Source organism: Schistocerca serialis, chromosome 6, assembly GCF_023864345.2.
Source record: "Schistocerca serialis cubense isolate TAMUIC-IGC-003099 chromosome 6, iqSchSeri2.2, whole genome shotgun sequence".
NCBI classification, from domain to species: domain Eukaryota; kingdom Metazoa; phylum Arthropoda; class Insecta; order Orthoptera; family Acrididae; genus Schistocerca; species Schistocerca serialis.
The window spans coordinates 212,827,884-212,845,643 of NC_064643.1; the positions used below are offsets into that span (position 1 = coordinate 212,827,884).

At 40.2% G+C, this 17,760-nt stretch overlaps 1 protein-coding gene across 3 annotated transcripts in view; it reads left to right on the plus strand.

Annotated features, from left to right (window-relative positions):
• The window catches only part of LOC126484632 (uncharacterized), a 224,612-nt gene that overhangs the window by 30,672 nt on the left and 176,180 nt on the right, over positions 1-17,760 (plus strand). For all 3 annotated transcript variants that reach the window (XM_050108222.1, XM_050108221.1, XM_050108223.1), the window contains one exon: positions 14,379-14,564. In XM_050108222.1, coding sequence (XP_049964179.1) covers positions 14,435-14,564 — 130 coding nt within the window. In that variant the 5' untranslated portion in view covers positions 14,379-14,434. The remainder of the gene's footprint in view (positions 1-14,378; positions 14,565-17,760) is intronic.

A 17,760-nucleotide genomic window follows, 5' to 3' on the forward strand; every position in this document is an offset into this window, starting at 1 on the left:
GTGCGGCGTAAGTAATGCTCTCGATGGTAATGAAGACCATCTTATATATGAAGTGGACAACGATGATGACCAAGAGGAAGAATAAAATTCAGTGACAATTTTCAGGGATATTAAAGGTCGGTTTGGTTTTATAAACTAAGAATTTTTTTAGTCTGGCTTGGCAGTCAATAAAGATTTTTTAATTGCTTAAAAATTAAGGCACTTCTTATAATCTGTAGTGTCTTTTAGTCCGTAAAATACATTGGCTCTGACGTGTCTACACCATTGCTAGTGGAGTCCAAATCACTATTGATACGAAAGAGTCGTGAGCCAATCAATGCGACAAGCAATTCCAGTCTATACTCTGTTCATCATTAGAATAAACCTACAAACACAAACACGATGATTGGCCAGAAACCGTAGTATATGTCCTTCTTATGCATTAGATATCTAATTACTAAGCTACATTAACCCGCTAATGCCCAGCCGCAACTAAAATTGCCAATGATAAACTGTACACAATTTAACTGTTGGAAGCAGTTATGGGCTTTTTCTTTGTTGTTTAAAATTTGAAGTATCAGTATTCAGTCCATTGTTGTTGCTTACGAATTTTAAACCTCTTCAGTGAGTATGCGTGTTAGAAACCACTTCGATGAAAAATCTTAATTAAAGACAATATATGAGTACTTGAGTAAATTTTCTTTGCTATCTTTTAATAAATTGTCTAAATTATATGCAGGATTTCTTTGGAATTTGTAAATTTGCTTTTAGCATGATTTATGTTGGGGAAGGTGTGTCTGGCATCTTTGATTGCTACTGGGCACTTGTGTTGTCTTTGAGGTGTGACAATAATGTATGGACTGTGGGCGAAATAATAAATTATTTGAAGAAGATTGAAACAGAACAATACGATCAGTTGTTATCATCCCTCCTTATGGAGCACAAGGGTGAGATACTGATAAAGATGTCATCTCCCTGCACCTATACTAAGGGCACAGGCACAAGTTCAGAAAATGAACGTGTTGTAAGTACAGAGGGAAAGGATAAGGACATGTTAGGCAAAATTTTGCAGTGAGTGACAGAAGTGAACAAGAAGCAGAAATTGAGAATTCTACAGACATTCAAACTACATTTCCTGCTGCAAATACTGAGGGAAATTGGAAGTGTGCATCAAGTCAGAATTTTGCAGTGCTTGGAGAAAGGGATGAAAGGGCTAAAAGAGGTAGAAGCTGACTGAGGTTTGCGCAGAAACTCCAACCACATCAAATGTTATAAATACGAAGCGATAGAGGAAGTAAAAATTTTGCAGTGAGGACAAGAAGCAGTAGAAGATATTGAAGATTCGGCAGACACTCCAGCCCCATCCAAATGCTCAAGGACTAAATCATATATAAAACCCATCACCTCAACTTGGGATTAAATGAAGAATCCAAGCTGGAAACTAAAAGAAGTGAGTGACTCTTATTAGATTTTTCTTTCAAATACAATAAAATCCATGCTGGACTCTTTTTAAAAAGTATTTCTCTGAGGAGTTAATAAATTTTATTGTTTCCCAAACAAATTTTTATGCTGCACAGAATGACAATCATAATCTGAATGTTCCTACGATGAGTTATGCACAGTCCTGAGAATACTGATTCTCTCACATTGTCATAAATTGCCAAATAAAAGAATGCATTGCTTGAGGACCCTGATTGTAAAGTAGCTTTAGTTTTGGAATCTATGAGGCAAAACAGATTTGAAGAAACTTGAATGACAATACGAACATAAATGAAGATGGATTTTATAAAGTAAGGCTACTGTTAAACTTTCTCAGTGATGCTTTCAAGCAAGTTCTCTCTGATAATCCAGTGTGTACTGATGACAGTGTGTATCGATGAGAGTATTGTACCATGTTACGAGAGGCGTGGGAATAACAGTTCATCAAAGGCATGCCATTTAGATTTGGTTTCAAGCTATCGGTTTTGGCAAATCCTGATGGCTACATTAAACATGCAGAACCTTACTGTGGCACACATATGAAAATACCGAAAACTGGTCTTGGTCATGGTGGGGATAAAGCGATTGGTTTGGTTCAGCATGGAAATTCCAGGTGGAACAAAAATGTACTTTGACAATTTGTTTACGTCAGTTGCGTCTGGAAGACCTGTGTAGAATAAACTTGGGTGGCACAGGGACAATGCAAGAGAACAGACTTGAAAAGCAACTGAATTTGCCATCAAAGAATGAGTTTGGAGAACAAAAAAGAGGGAAATGTGTTTCAGTATCTAACGGCCAGGTGACAGCAGTGAAACGGAATGACAGTGCAGTAGTGACAGTTCTTTCCAACTGTGATTATGTAGAACCTTTACGAAGTGTGGAAAGGTTTAGTCAGATGGAGAGAAAGAGAGTAACGAGAAAGACAGCTGATGCTGCGAAACAATATAATCTGCATATGGGAGAGGTTAATCTGAATGATCAATTCAAGGCTGTATACGGAATAAAAATGAGAATTAAAAATGGTGGTGGTCTCTGTTGTAGTAGTGACGTGCGTAGAGGGACCGTTGTTATATCGACAGTTGGGAAATGATCTGCTGTATCTTCAATTTCAAAGGCAAATTGTTCTTCAAAATATGAAAACTCGTGCTTCCATCATCACTATTTCTTTCATTAGATGATATAAGGCAGGACAGAAAAGATCATCTCACTGTCAAAGGACAATGTAAGTACCGTAGATGCCAGGTATGCAAGAATCGACCGAGCGAGGTGGCGCAGTGGTTAGACACTGGACTCGCATTCGGGAGGACGACGGTTCAATCCCGCGTCCGGCCATCCTGATTTAGGTTTTCCGTGATTTCCCTAAATCACTCCAGGCAAATGCCGGGATGGTTCCTCTGAAAGGGCACGGCCGACTTCCTTCCCCATCCTTCCCTAATCCGATGAGACCAATGACCACGCTGTCTGGTCTCCTTCCCCAAAAACAACCAATAACCAAGAATCGAACTGTGTGTATATGTGTGAAGTGAAGGCACCAGTCATCCAGATTGTTTTGAGGTGTTTCATAAATTTTGGAATATCTCTAAGCTAAGATTCAGATGAGAATTTTTCAAATGATTCAGATATGTTTTGACTATTTAAATATTTTTTAAATAAAGTAAGAATGTGTAATAAAAACTGTTCGAGAAATAAAAATTTTAATAAATCTGGAAATGTGTATCATTTGTTACCATAAATGCCCATTGGCAACTTAAGTTGCTATCAGTGTTCATAACTGTGTAAGTGAAAATTAAACTGAAATTATGTTTTTCATGTAAACGTGTTACAAAACGATAACCTACAGCAATTTTTAAGCAGGAAAGCCGAACTTAATAATGATGAACACTAATGGGTTAAATGATGCTTTAAGATATTCTAATGTATTAACAGCCATCAACAGTTTTTGTAATCACAATTTAGCTATGTAGTTTTTATTTCAAAAATCGTTTACAGTCACGGTCTCTCTACTGTTGTTTTCTGATTGATTGCGATGTTAATAGGCAGTAAGCAAATGGCTGAGGCTGCTTCCCGGCCCGTAGTGAAACACACTTGTGGAACATGATTAAAAACTGCCGAGAAATAGCTTGTTTGTAATGTTTATCATAATTTCGTGTTTGAGGTTTTCCAAGAAACTGTATTTGATACAGTTGAGTTCAAAATATGCACTCGATGTTTAGCGGAATTGGTAGCACAGTAGATTGAGCGGAGGTACAGTTAATTGATCATGTCTCTCTCTGGTTATTATTATTATTATTTTTTCGTTCAATTTGAAATACCTACATCTCGTATTTGTAAAATTCATCATCATTTTTTGTTAATAATGCACGTCCTCTTGCTTCTAATTACATATTGCACACGATATTCCTCTTTTCATTTCAAACATAAATTCTTAATTATCGATATTTTTATGAAAGATTGTTAGTATGGGCTGTTAAGAAAACATAAAAATTTAATTTTTCAGGGCAAAAATGAAAAATCATTGTTTTATACCACAGAGGCAGCCCCACATGAACCAGAGTCGTAAGTGTCGTAGAAACATGAAAAACCATTATTTTCTCAGCATCGAGCACACCATACCAAATTTTACGTTTGCCACTGTACCATTACAATATGAACCCAACAGAACTGATGTGGAGCCAAGTTACAGGATTTGTTGCTAGAAATAACAAAGACTGTTTCCAGATGTACTGGACCTAATGCATGCAGCTTTCTCACATGACACTGCCGAATGCTGGCGGTATATAGAACGGCACGTCATATTAGAAGAGAAGAAAATGCGGCCCTTGGATGGCTGCGTCGATTCTGCTGTTGATCGACTCATCAACGTAGCTGATTATGGGTCCAGAACTGAAATGTATTTTCTCGGATTCGGATAAGGAAGGAGCTAAGAGTTTACCAGACGACTGACTGTAAGTAATACCACTCCCTGCAGTATGCTTTTACGTCACACATAGCTCACTCAGAAAAATTCTTTGTATTTTAAGTTAGGAATTTTCATCACACTTGTATGTTCAAAAAAATGGCTCAAATGGCTCTGAGCACTATGGGACTTAACTTCTGTGGTCATCAGTCCCCTAGAACTTGGAACTACTTAAACCTAACTAACCTAAGGACATCACACACATCCATGCCCGAGGCAGGATTCGAACCTGCGACCGTAGCAGCCCCGCGGTTCCGGACTGCTCGCCTAGAACCACTAGACCACCGCGGCCGGCCACTTGTATGTAATTAGAATACTACGTTAAGTGAAAAGGAGAACATTTTTGCTTTCCATCTAGCCACCTAAGATGTGTGCGGTAGTGCTGGAGCTTTGCCAAATGTTATTTCATTCTCTTTAAAAATTAAATGCCATTCGAAGCTATGTTGTTTCTCTGCTCATCTCTTTTTACGTGTGAACTGCTACTGCCGACATCATTGCAATTTACTTGTACCAGCTGGCTGGCCAGTGCTGTCCAGGTTAAATGCGCCGGTAAAGCTGTTGTCCCGCATTATCATTCATTCTCGTGTAACACAGCATAAAACGTATCCTTATGACTGTACTGGACACAGATTGCCTTCTGCTCCACATGAAACGAAACACAATAAGATTCAAGCAAATGAAGAAGAATACATGGTGTAATGTTTACATCAGGTTTATTCTTATGATGAAAAAAGTATAGGTAAGGTTAACTTTCTTGATTCGTGCCAAACTGTGGTGTTGCTACAAACAATATGTGCTCTGTAACAGACTTCAGTAGTTGTCTGTACATACAGGGTGTTAAAAAAAGTGTCAGAATACTTTGAGAGGTGGTAGTACTCATTGAAACAAGAAGTAGTAATTCAGTAAACATGGTCTGGATATGCATACTTTCAGAGATAAGTCCAATAAACTTGGCTTGGAAATGGATACTTTCCATGAGAAACACATGTTTATAGGAGGTGTTCAACGTGGTGTCAATCACGACAATTTACCCCTCTGCCGTCCGGCGTAAGGAATGACACAGCCTTTAAAATGCACTCGGTTGTTGTACCAGTTGGCACGCATTGAAGATGCAACCCTGTTGTGTCTGCACTTTGTTGATTGGAGATCTGGGGAACGAGGAGGCCAAGGTGCGTTCCCCCTCCTGCCCAACCATTCCAGTGGTCATGAAATGTCTGTGTCAGATGTTCACACACATTGCGACAAAAGTGTGCTGACGCATGCGTGAACCACATTTGTATTTGTTGATGCAGTGGCAAGCATCCAGCAAGGAAGGCAATACGATCATGAGAAATTCTAAATAATGTGCCCCAGTGATGGCACGTATGACCCTATTAATCTATCACCAGATATTCTTGCCCTTAAGTTGAGAATCGGTGTTGATGCCCTCTTTCATGATTTGCCTGGGGATTTACATCTGTTTGTTCATGCTGGTTATGGAAATTCACAGCTCCATCTCTTCAGAACCCCGGCTCATCGGTAAATAAAATGTTGGATGTGAACAGTGAATCTGTGGCACACTTCTGCAACAGCACTTGACAGAACCACCATCTGCCATGATGATCATGTGGCCTTAGGGCCTGAACGCGTTGTAGATTATATGGGTACAGCAGTTATTCATGAAGTACCCAGATAAAAGAGTGAGACATGCCTTTCGCTGCTGCTAATTGTCGCACACTGGTCACAGGGGTTTCTTCCACCAAATGTAGCACACACTCCTCTATATCAGGCATGCGGACTGTGCGGGGCCTTCTACTGCCAGTCCTCCGAGTTGCAAGTACTTGCATCCCTCAGATTCTGGAAAAGCCTACTGAACATCTTATCAGAGGGCACTCTGCATTTTGGGTATTTTTCAACATAGAGGGTACGGGTCTGCAGGCTATGTCCATTTGCTAAATCATAACAGAATATCATAGCTGCCATTTCACTTGTCAAGTAGTAGGCTTCCATTGCTAAGAAGTGGTGGACAAGAGAACCTGTAAATGATGTACATACACCATTTGTATGTACAAGCAACACAATAACACTAAACACATAAGTGAATATGTGTTTGGAAGAAGTTAAAACAATGTGATACTTACCTGAGGTTGACAGTAGTGTACATTAAGGTGCACAAGCATGACAAAAATTAGCGTAGCCTACAACACAACTCGAACCACACAACTGACTACAAACCACGTAATGGTATGTAGAGAACTGTGAGTAAGACTTCATAGTAACATGCCAACGCATTTGACAGAGAGCCAATGCATCAACTGTGCTAATATCCGCAACCAAGTGTCGTGCAGCCCTTCCTATGAATATGTGTTTATCTTGGAAGGTACGCGTTGTTGGAACCACGTTTATTGGACTTATATTTCTTGTACCAATGAGTACTACCACCTCTCAAAGTATTCAACAATTTTTTTTTTTTTTTTTTTTGAGCACCCTGTATGGAACAGCACCATAGGTTCTTTCAGATGCATTGAAAAACACATGCACTTCTACAGAGTCACTTGAGTCTGTCATACCTACAAATCTGGGAGTGTGGAATGGTACGTGATGAAGCTTTGAGACTCAGAGTGCCAAGTACATACAAGAGCTGTGGGCAAAACTTCCTCCTATTTGAGACCGTTAACAACAATCCCAGTGGGTGTGAACAGCACAAAGAGGGTCGTGAAACTGAGCAGCTGGTCAAAGAAAGTTTCTCTTGGTTACCAGTTTGCCAGTCAGGCCTTCCACTATCCTTTGATAGTCAGTGGATATGGAGTCATCTTCTGTATTCCAGTTGATTCCCAAGACTTGTGTTGTGCTTGGCTCCAAGACCTTTGGCATGGCATATAGCCTTCAGTTCTTTCGGATTAGGTGCCCATTTGAAAAGTGAAGACTACTTGCAGGAAGAGTACCATCAGTTCCTGGGAAACAGTTGCAGAATCCTTACTGCCACTCACACTAACTACAAAATCGTTCATGATTATAGAATTGTCAGTGAGTGCTGTCACTTGGGGATATTTGTCGCTGTTTAGTGCTGGTAGCTCCCTTATAGCAGCTAACAAAATGTGGGGCAAGTCCAGATGTTAAACATTTAAAGCAATGTGTTATCACATCATCTGTGGTGGTGTAAGTGCCGTTCTCAGTTTGCTTAATGCAAAACCAAAAGAACATACTGAGAGCTGTTGCCATATTCATTCAAGATCAACTGTAAGAAGTCTTGGCCCACATCACAGACTAGCTCAGAATTGTAACAAGGTTGAAAGTATGTCTGGCAGTAAATCTGGACCTGGTTTGAGGGCATCATTCAAAGATGGAGAGCCTGGATCATGTGTGGATGCATTGAACACACTGCAGTTCTTCACTGTGTGGTATGGCAGATAGAATACCCGTGAAACTGTGTAGTCCTCACGTGAAATTCTACCTGTTCCCTCTTAATGTCATTTCATGTGGCCTCGTGATAAATGAGCTTCATTTCTTCATTCCTTCACAACTTATTTTGTAAGGAGCAAAGATATGGTTCAGCATTTGTGTGGCTGCCAGAGAGAAGTATATTCTCCTTTCGAGTCAGGCATACATCTCTTCAGCCATCACTAAGAATGTAACCAAAGATTCTGGGTGTAACCAAAGATTCTGGAAAAGAGAACCAATGAAGGTGATCCTTTAAATGGTTGTTCCAGGGTCACACTTGAAATTGTTGTTCCAATGTCACAATTTTCCAGTAATAACCTGCTCCAGTCAGGACTTCAATAAGTTAGGTCATCAGTGTCTTCTCTCAGATTTGACAGCTGTGTACCCTCCATCAAGGCCATATCTCCTGCATCATGTGGTACTGTCTGCTGATGTGAGAATGTATTGCTGCTTTCGAAAATTGTAACTGCTACTTGGTCGTTGATGGAGTATTCCATCATATCAAAATGAATCTTTCTCCTTGAGAGAGTTGAAGTGCAAGATGTTGTTATCTTCAGAGTTGTGGTATGTGTGGCATTGAGTTGGAGAAGTTGTGTCAGTGAATTATGTATAAAATTTGACTGACTTCTTGGGTCTAAGATGGCAAGTGTAATTTTACTCCTACTGACTGGTCATCTGATACTGACACGAGCAGTTTGTAAGTATATGAAATTGGAAGTTATCATTTCAGTCTTGTTTACTATCATGAAGTGGCTATTGCAGATTGAAATATGGTGCTCACCCATGAACTTCACACAGAATGCCTTTCCCCATTTAAAGCCCTGATTTTTATTGTGGCCCCTTTTAAGGCATAAGAAGCAGTAGTTCATTTTCTTTAGGGAATATATTGTGTCCTCTAAGCTTGCAACCTTTTGGCAGTCTTGGTCATAGTGCTCCCTTTCTTTACAATACACACAAAAAGGGTCTTAATTGTGTTATTTCATTAGCTTGTTGGCCTTCATTTTAACTTTCACATGACAAGCAGGTGCTGTGAGTACATAATGCTCTTGTGGAACACTCTCAATTTATTTTGTGTGTGGTGAGGGCTCCCTCCACTTCTTTATTGAGAAACTCCATGAGTTGTGTGAGATTCCCTTCTTGTATCTTTTCCCTTCTTGCATGGATAAGCCTGTTCCTGCAAATTTCCTCTGAGAATACAAGTAGTAGTTTGGGGCAAGCACTCTCGTGTAAGAATCCCATTGTTCTTGTATCACTAATTTCAGCTCGCATACTGTCTCAAGTTGCATTCCATTGTGATAAACACACCTTGCAAGTGTTCCACAAAGGTTTTCCGTGGGTCTCAAGTCTGGGCTATGTGCAGTCCAGAGCAAGACACCAACATCTTTATCTTCAAACCACATTGTAGTTCTAGCAGAACCATACACAGATGCGTTATCTTGTTGAAACATTAGACTTTCATCCCCAAGGTCTTCATACATTCTAATCAGTTCTGTCTCTAGTATCTCAGTGTACATGTTAGAGTTCATTCCAGTGTTCTGCCAAATAGTGTGTGATTTACCTTTAATGCAGAAGGCTGCCAAAATCTAAGAATTCCACCATCAAAATTTCTCCTCATTCTTACCTGCTGTTGTGTTATTAGATCATGCCAATAGTTTTGAAATCCATCAGTTATGGATACGATTCTGGGAGCAGTTCACAGCCTACATAGCTGAAAATATAGTGGTCTCACCTATGAATAAGCACACATTTCTCCATGGATATTTAGATGGGGAACCTAAGGATTTGGTCAATGGAATTGCAGCTATGGCTGACAAATATGTTCAGAAGAAGCAAATTTTGAAATCCATGTATGGGACTAGCTTCAAGCAGTGCAGAGGCTACCTGTGCCACGTACATTGAGCGCCATAAGTGGATTCAAGCACTAGGAGCAGCCTCCATTGAAGTTTTCTGAAAAACGTTTGTCATGGACTTCTGAATGGAATAAAGTGCTCTTCAGTGATGAGAAGAAGTTTGATTTAGATTGCAATATTATGTAAAAGTAACTCTTTCTGTGCCTTATATAATTTTCTTCTTCACCCATATTTTTCATTCTGTCCACATCATGCACCCTGTGTAACGAAATTATCAATCACTGTAGTTGAACAGTTCATCCTGTTGGCAGTTTGACAATGAGAGAGTCCCTATGCAACATCCACTGTCACTAATGATGTCTGTTTCCTGTCTGTAGTAAAGGCATTGATGCACACACTATCACTGCACAGAGCCACCTGCTGTTATATTGAGTTCCCCTCTACCACTTGAATAGTTGATGTCTTGTTATATACTGTATTAATGATGTGAAATGCAATACCATGTGACTGCATTTGTCAGTATATTGCATTTCATACTATTGTGTATACATTGTGCACAACTGTTCCAACTGAAGATGTTAATTTTCCTGCAAATAATCATGTCTTTATATTGATTTCCACTACTGTATAGTCGTGTTAATATTTAAATGTGGATAATATCACTGTGTACTTTTAATTCAGATACATAAGAAACAACTTCTTTGTTTGTAGGTAGGAAGTCGCACACTCTGTGTTCAGGAACTTATGTAGTATGTACCCTTGGTGATTTTGGAATGCTTCGTTTCACTCATCATTACTTTACTCGCAACTAGATGACTCCTCACTTGGATATCTATGACGTGCATTAGCATATATTTCTTTTGTGTTTCCATTTGCTATTTTTTCCCTGTATGCAGCCTTTCATGACAGGATGTAACTACATTGACTATTCGTAGCTACATATGTTCTTAATTTCCACTCTTTGAGACTTTTCTTTTTGTCAGGAACTCTCCAATTAAACGTAGAATATGTTTCGCAAATGTGACAGACTGTCTGGAGAATCCAGAATTCGTAGGAAAATTAATTTTACGTGGAAAACTTGGGGAAGTCCCAAGGAATTCTTTAATATTTGCGGACTTCTGAAAGAATCAAAGGCGATTTCAACTGTTCATTGATGGAACCAGATGGATTGAGCTATTTTATACATATCATACTCGGGATGGTTCCTCTGAAAGGGCACGGCCGACTTCCTTCCCAATCCTTCCCTAATCCGATGAGACCGATGACCACGCTGTCTGGTCTCCTTCCCCAAACCAACCAACATATCATACTGTGAGATCCTGTTTAGAAGGAAAAGTGGTTGTGGGGTTGTTTTGTAAGAGAAAGTGGAATTTCACTGAGTTGATATAGTGTATGTTGCTTGGGTACAGTCTCTCCCATCATGCCTCACTCACTTTAGATGCCTTAGGTGCATACCCCATGGGTATCTCAGATTGCCAGGTCAATTTTCCAAGTGTAAGGCATGCACCAGACTTTGCGTTGTAGATTCAGTTTCCTCATTCACAAAAAAATTCATGGCTGATTTTTAATTATTTTTTAGGACGGACGGATAAATTTTCGTAGATTTTGTTTTATTGACATAGAATATTCAGTTTTTTCTAGTACTTTGCCAGTTTTGTTGTAGTGCCATGCTTTTAACAAACAATAACCATAGTGCAATGAAAGTGCTTTTTGATACATGGCCCATTGTTGTTATAAAAACAGATTAATATTACATTATAAGGTTAGCAATTCAGAACATGAAAACTGGTACATACTTGTGGGAACAGCACGGAACTGTAACAGATGACACTAGCAGTGGACTTTCCAATGATGGCAGGGGAGGCAAGAACTTATGACTAATGTAAATGGTGACAAAACCTGCAAATAAACTATTGTTTGGATTTCTATATTTTTGTATCTACGTAATATAGCCATTAAATTTTCCATCTGTACATTGAAAAATGTAATTTTTAGAAATTATTTACTATCTCTGTAACAGGATAAATTTAAAAAAAAAATCATAGTGCAAGTTTTCAAATACAGTCTCTATTGATTGCCTCCTGCAATATATTTAAATGCATACCTGTACAGAGACCTCTCTATTATGAATATTACAACTTTGATATTTTTCCTATGGAGATTTATTGTAATAGATTGTTGTAAATTGAAATATTTGAGCAAGGAGCAGTGGAGGATTTTGTTGATGGAACGGAGGAGGACAAACTTGAATCTTTAAGTACAAGAATGGAAAAGTAGTCAGAATAGGACAGTGTATCGCGCAAACTCACATTTTATTTAGTTGGTGTCTGTTGTGGACCATCCTTCAAGAATTTGAATCAGTGTCAGACTTCTATTTTGTCAGATGTAATGGAAAAATTTATTAAGTCAAGATTTTGAAAAATGCTGCTTTGATAAGATAGCTCCTGCCCATAAAAAAAATAATTTACTCTCTAGATTTTATTCTTGTTAGAGGCTAAAGGTGTTTAAAAACCTGGAGACAGCAGAATTTCTTTTATTTCAATAATAGTGTAAGGCATTCATTGAGAGATCTATCTTCAAAATATTCTTTCAGACTCCATTGGCTGATCTTTTAGCAAAAGCTCCAAGTAGACTTGATCCCAGCCTTATTGAAACTGATTCTGATTTGAACCAAAGCTGTTGGATAAAGAAAGGTCTTTGTGTAGTTGTGGCAAGACAGAAAAACATAGAAAAATGTGAACATGAAATGTAATGAGGCATCTGGAATTATTTACATCACAAAATCATAAGATCTTTTAACATAATTAGTGCACGAAGAGCAAACCTGTGCAATCAGACAACTGTAGGTAATCCCATCAACTTGATCTTATCATTTTGTGATGTTAATAACATCAGATACCTCACCACATTCAGTACTTCCTTGTTTCAGCACTTTTCTGTCTTGCCACAGCTACACGACAACCCCTGTAATGCTGTGAACTACTACTGAGAATTGTACCAGACTCACTATGCTTCTTGAAACTGGTATACTGGGAAAATAAAAATTCTACCATTATGAAAGACAGCTGGCTGCAGTCATTTATGAAAACCTTTATTTATCACAGTTGTAATGTTCCACATCCATAATGGATATCTCAATGCTCGTGAAAAAGAATGAACACTGCGGGTCCATTGCTGATACTGTAAGGCATGAGTTCTGTGAACTTATAGTACATCCATGAAAACAATTCCTTGTCTCAAGCACCGGATTAGAAATGCGTAGTGAGTCTTTTCTATGAATGTGGAGTGTTTATCTGAAAATATGAAAGAAGAATCAGTCATTGCACATTGCAAAGTGTGCTGTATTCTTGTGCCTGTTTTGAGATTTCTTGGTGGAAATCATAATTGCAATTTTAAGAAAAAAATAAAAAAATTTCTGCAGTAACTGTGTATGGAGTTTTTCAGCTGACAGTTTTATTTAAAAAATCAGCAATTAAATCAGCTCATAAACACTCACCCTTTCAATTCTCTGATCTTGAGACAACTGGGATGACTGAAAGATCTGCGTATTCGTTCATAATAAGTCACATATCTTACCTTAACATCTTAGAACACCAGGTCTGAATTGTTTTCTATGTTTTGTGTCATTTGTTTCTGAAGTTTTGCACGTTATTTTACAGGCATGAAAATATAATTTTTATTTGTAAGTGGCGATCAAACAGATCCATTTTAGAGTATTCTGCAGTGTGTATGCAACATAGGGTGACTCCAATCCAGGTATGTAAGCACTGACATGTAAGCAAGGGATTAAGGTGATGTTCGTGTCTTTTCCGATGTGCATGCAGTAAATGTGGAAACTTGGACTGTGGAGACGTCATTACCTAATGCATCAGAACAGGACCAACGTGCCTTAATTATTTTCTCGGCTACTGAAGGACCAACATCAGTAGACATCCATTGGAGAATGAAGAATATGTATGGGTCAACATGTCTATTGAAATCCACCAGCATGGAAAGGTATGATAAATTACATGCTAGGTGCAAGTCGACACAAGACGCAGGTCAGTCTGAAAGGCCAGCAGAGGTTACATCAACTCAAGTAGGATACACTTGAGCACCTGCCCTATAATTCTAATCTCTCCTCATGCAATTATTATGCCTTCAGTTCCTTTAAATAGACCTTGAAGGGTTGGTGATTCCTGTTTGATGAGGTATGCGGCATGCATTTATGGATTTCTTCATGCTGCAGGACACATGTTTTACCAAACGGATATCTTCAACCTGGTGTGTCAGAAAGATGATTGCCTCAGTGCTCACAGTGATTTTGCGTGCTTGGAATACTGATTCTGGACTGTATGGTCTTCAAATCGAAACTTTTTGATCATCCATTATACATAAAGAATGTTGCAGATAGTGGTGGTAATTGCTGTACCTGCTGAAACTATGCTGTCGTACTTAATAGTGCACAATGTTTACGTTAGGTAACATGTATGGTAGCTGTTGCAGAAAACTTTTTATAACTGTGTGCACTGATTTTAAATAAGTGATACTGTATATCGGTTTCTGCCACATCTGCCAAATGATACAATGAGAAATTCTCCTTCTGTTTTATTTTTATATTAGGCTATGGTCTACTGTTTTGTTTGCTTACAGAGAAACAGTTAACATAATACTACATTATTTGCTTACAATAACTGAACTATGTCAATCCTCAGGTCACTTCACTGGTGCTGCCCTGTGAACCTCAGTTGCAAATAAGGTGGAAGGGAAGATGGAGAAATGTGAATGCTGTAATATATTAGTGCCTGCAAAGGAGTTTACAAAGCATCTGCAAGACAAACGCCATCGGCTAAGGGAGAAGAGATTTAATGAAATGATACAGAATAGTGTTTTCATAAGCTGTGAGTACTGTTATCATTAAATTCTGCCTGTACAGATTTAAATATTTTATTGCTTGATGTGATACTTGAATGGTGTTGATGAATGGTAGAATTGTTGGTGTATATCTTCAGAGGAATCACCATGCAGGATTAGCCGAGCGGTCTAAGGTGCTGCAGTCATGGACTGTGCAGCTAGTCCCAGCAGAGGTTCGAGTCCTCCCTCGAGCATGTGTGTGTGTGTGTGTGTGTGTGTGTGTGTGTGTGTGTGTGTGTGTGTGTGTGTCTCCTTAGGATAATTTAGGTTAAGTAGTGTGTAAGCTTAGGTACTGATGACGTTAGCAGTTAAGTCCCATAAGATTCCACACACATTTGAACATTTTCTGTAGTTTGCAGAACATACTGTGACAGTTACATAAATTCTAGGTTTCAATGAGGCACAGTGCATGGGCCAGAATCAAAACAGTTGCTCTGAAATAGAACATTTCTCATCTGTAAGCACCCATATTTTCCAATTATTACATTTGGTGTTGGCAAAGGCACCTACAGATTTAGTGGGTGGTGTAGGCTATATTATTACACTCATATTTACATACAAATTCCAGTTTGACCATTCACAATAGTGTTTTCTATATATGTGATGATAGAGTAATAAGTAGGACCTAATGCCTCCACATGCTGCACTCCTCAACAGGGGGCAGCCCTGGCACAACTCATTTCACCACGTTGTGTGGAATCTCTGCTACAATCTCATTTAGTTAGAAGTTATTGGAGTTATTAGTTGCATAGGTACAGTGGTTGAAATTGTCAGTGCAACTGATACTACATTCTGCTATTTGGTTCGTAGTGCAGAAAGTGTTACTCCTATTAAACTTTATTGAAGAATAGAAGTAATTTAAGGTAAATGTTAGATTGATGTTAGTACTGATCAGCATAAGGTAAACAGATGTAAAATTAAACAAAGGAAAATCCGGGACAGAATGTAACAATAATATGAAAAGGATAGTTGCTACTCACCATATAGAGGAGATGCTGAGTTGCAGATAGGCACAACAAAAAGACTGTCACAAAATAAGCTTTCCGCACATGAGGCCTTTGTCAAAAATACACGACTGACACACACACACATACACACACACACACACACACACACACACACACACGCACACACATAACTGCAATCTCTGGCAGTGAAGCCTGGCGTCTATTTCTATTTTTGACAATGGCCTCGTTGGCCGAAAGCTTATTTTGTGACAGTCTTTATATTGTGCCTATCTGCGATTCAGCATCTGCGCTATATGGTGAGTAGCAACTATCCTTTTCATGATATCGTTACAGATGTAAAATTGGGAGATCTGAATCAGTCAAATTGTGTGACAAACAGTTGGATGATACGTGTCAGTAACTAAAGCATTTCACAAGAGAAGAGTTGACAAACTAACGGAAGTGGACTGGGATATTACACCATGGGAAATTGTTAACAGAATTGGAATTTCACAAGAGCATGTAGCCCCCAGGGGCTCAGCATTCATTTGCTGAGTACGGCCTTGGTGACCCCGGGGTCCTGAGCTGGGGACTGGTCGGCGCCGCCAGTCTCCTGTCACCGTAACCCCCGGACATGCTTCAGCGACCACCGTATGGCTCGGCGGTGGAATGTTGTGTGCTGCGGGGAATGGTAATCTTGGCTTGACCGCCTGGATTGCGAGGACGGCCAACCTCTATGCAAACCCCTCAATCTTCTGGTGTGCTCCGCGCCTATGAGATGCATGGCTGTTGAGGTGGAACAGTCGCAAGTGGGCAACCTCTGGGGCACCTGCCGCACCCCAGTTGTATAAGGCTTACTCAGGCACGCGGGGCTCTGTCTGAGCGGACCTTTAGTTCCCTAGCTGCTCGTGGGACCGCAATGGACCCTTCGACCTCTACATTTCCCCCTACCAGTGGCTTGGGTGGGCCACTGGTAGGAAAACACACCCCATCGAAGAAGCGACTTCGTGCTGTGAGTCCTCCAGCGCCTAGTGTTGATCGAGATTTATCAGACTGTCGTAACAGAGCACATGCTGATAATCAGAATGTGTTTTTGATTATTAAATGGAAGGAGGGTAGCTTTGAGAGGGTTTCTCCCTTTTACATCCACAAGGGTCTTGAGGGGATTGCAGGAACACTTAAATCTGTGAAGCGACTGAGCAGTGGGACTCTCTTAGTTGAGACATCTAGTTCCCGTCAAGTCGCTTCTCTTCGGAAAGCAACCTGTCTCGGTGAGTACGCTATCGAGACCGAGCTCCACTCCACTCTGAACTACAGTAAGGGTGTTGTGACATGTAGGGACTTGGTGGATATCCCCACAGATGAGTTAAAATCTGAATGGGCTGATGAAGGTATTGTTGACGTGCAGCATATTATGAAACAAGTCGATGGGGACCTCGTCAAATCCGACTCGTTTATTCTCACGTTCAGTTGCCCACGACTCCCAGAGCATGTTAAAGCGGGGTTCTTACGTTTGCCAGTAAGGCCATATTTCCCCAACCCAATGCGCTGCTTTAAATGTCAGCACTTTGTGCATACTACGTTGGGGTGCAATGGGATAGCCACTTGTGGTAAATGTGGTCAGCCTGCCCATGAAGGAGCTGATTGTTCATTGCCTGTGAAGTGCGTGAATTGCTCTGGCAGTCACCCTGTCTGGAGCCGGGTCTGCCCCATCTATCTCGACGAACGGAAGATACAGGAGATTAAAACATCTAAGTGCATCCCCTATGGTGAGGCCAAGAAGCTCTTTAAGGCCATGCAACCTCCTGTGTTTACTACATCTTTCGCTTCCGCTCTGAAAAAACCAGTACAAATGGCCACTGTTGCTACGCAAACGGAGATTGCTAGTGTTAGCACTAATACCTGCGTTTGCCAGTGCACTTGTGCTGCTGCGGTTGTTTTGCAACCTGCAGCTCTCCCCGCAACGTCGAACAAGGCTGTGGTTGCTGACATTGGGGTGCTTCCTCCCTCTCCCCATGTGGGGCCTTCTGCCCAGGCGAGTAATGCTCCACCTGTTGACAAGGCTCTGCATTCTAAGCCCCCCAAGACAAAGACGCCGAAGCTGAAGGTTTTGCCACCTGAGGAGACTAGTCAGTGTCGGTCCGATGACGAGGCCATCGTAGTGTCTCACATCTCCCGTGGGTCGTCATCGGAGCTGATGGACATTGACGTCGACTGGGGGCGATCTTCTCGCCCC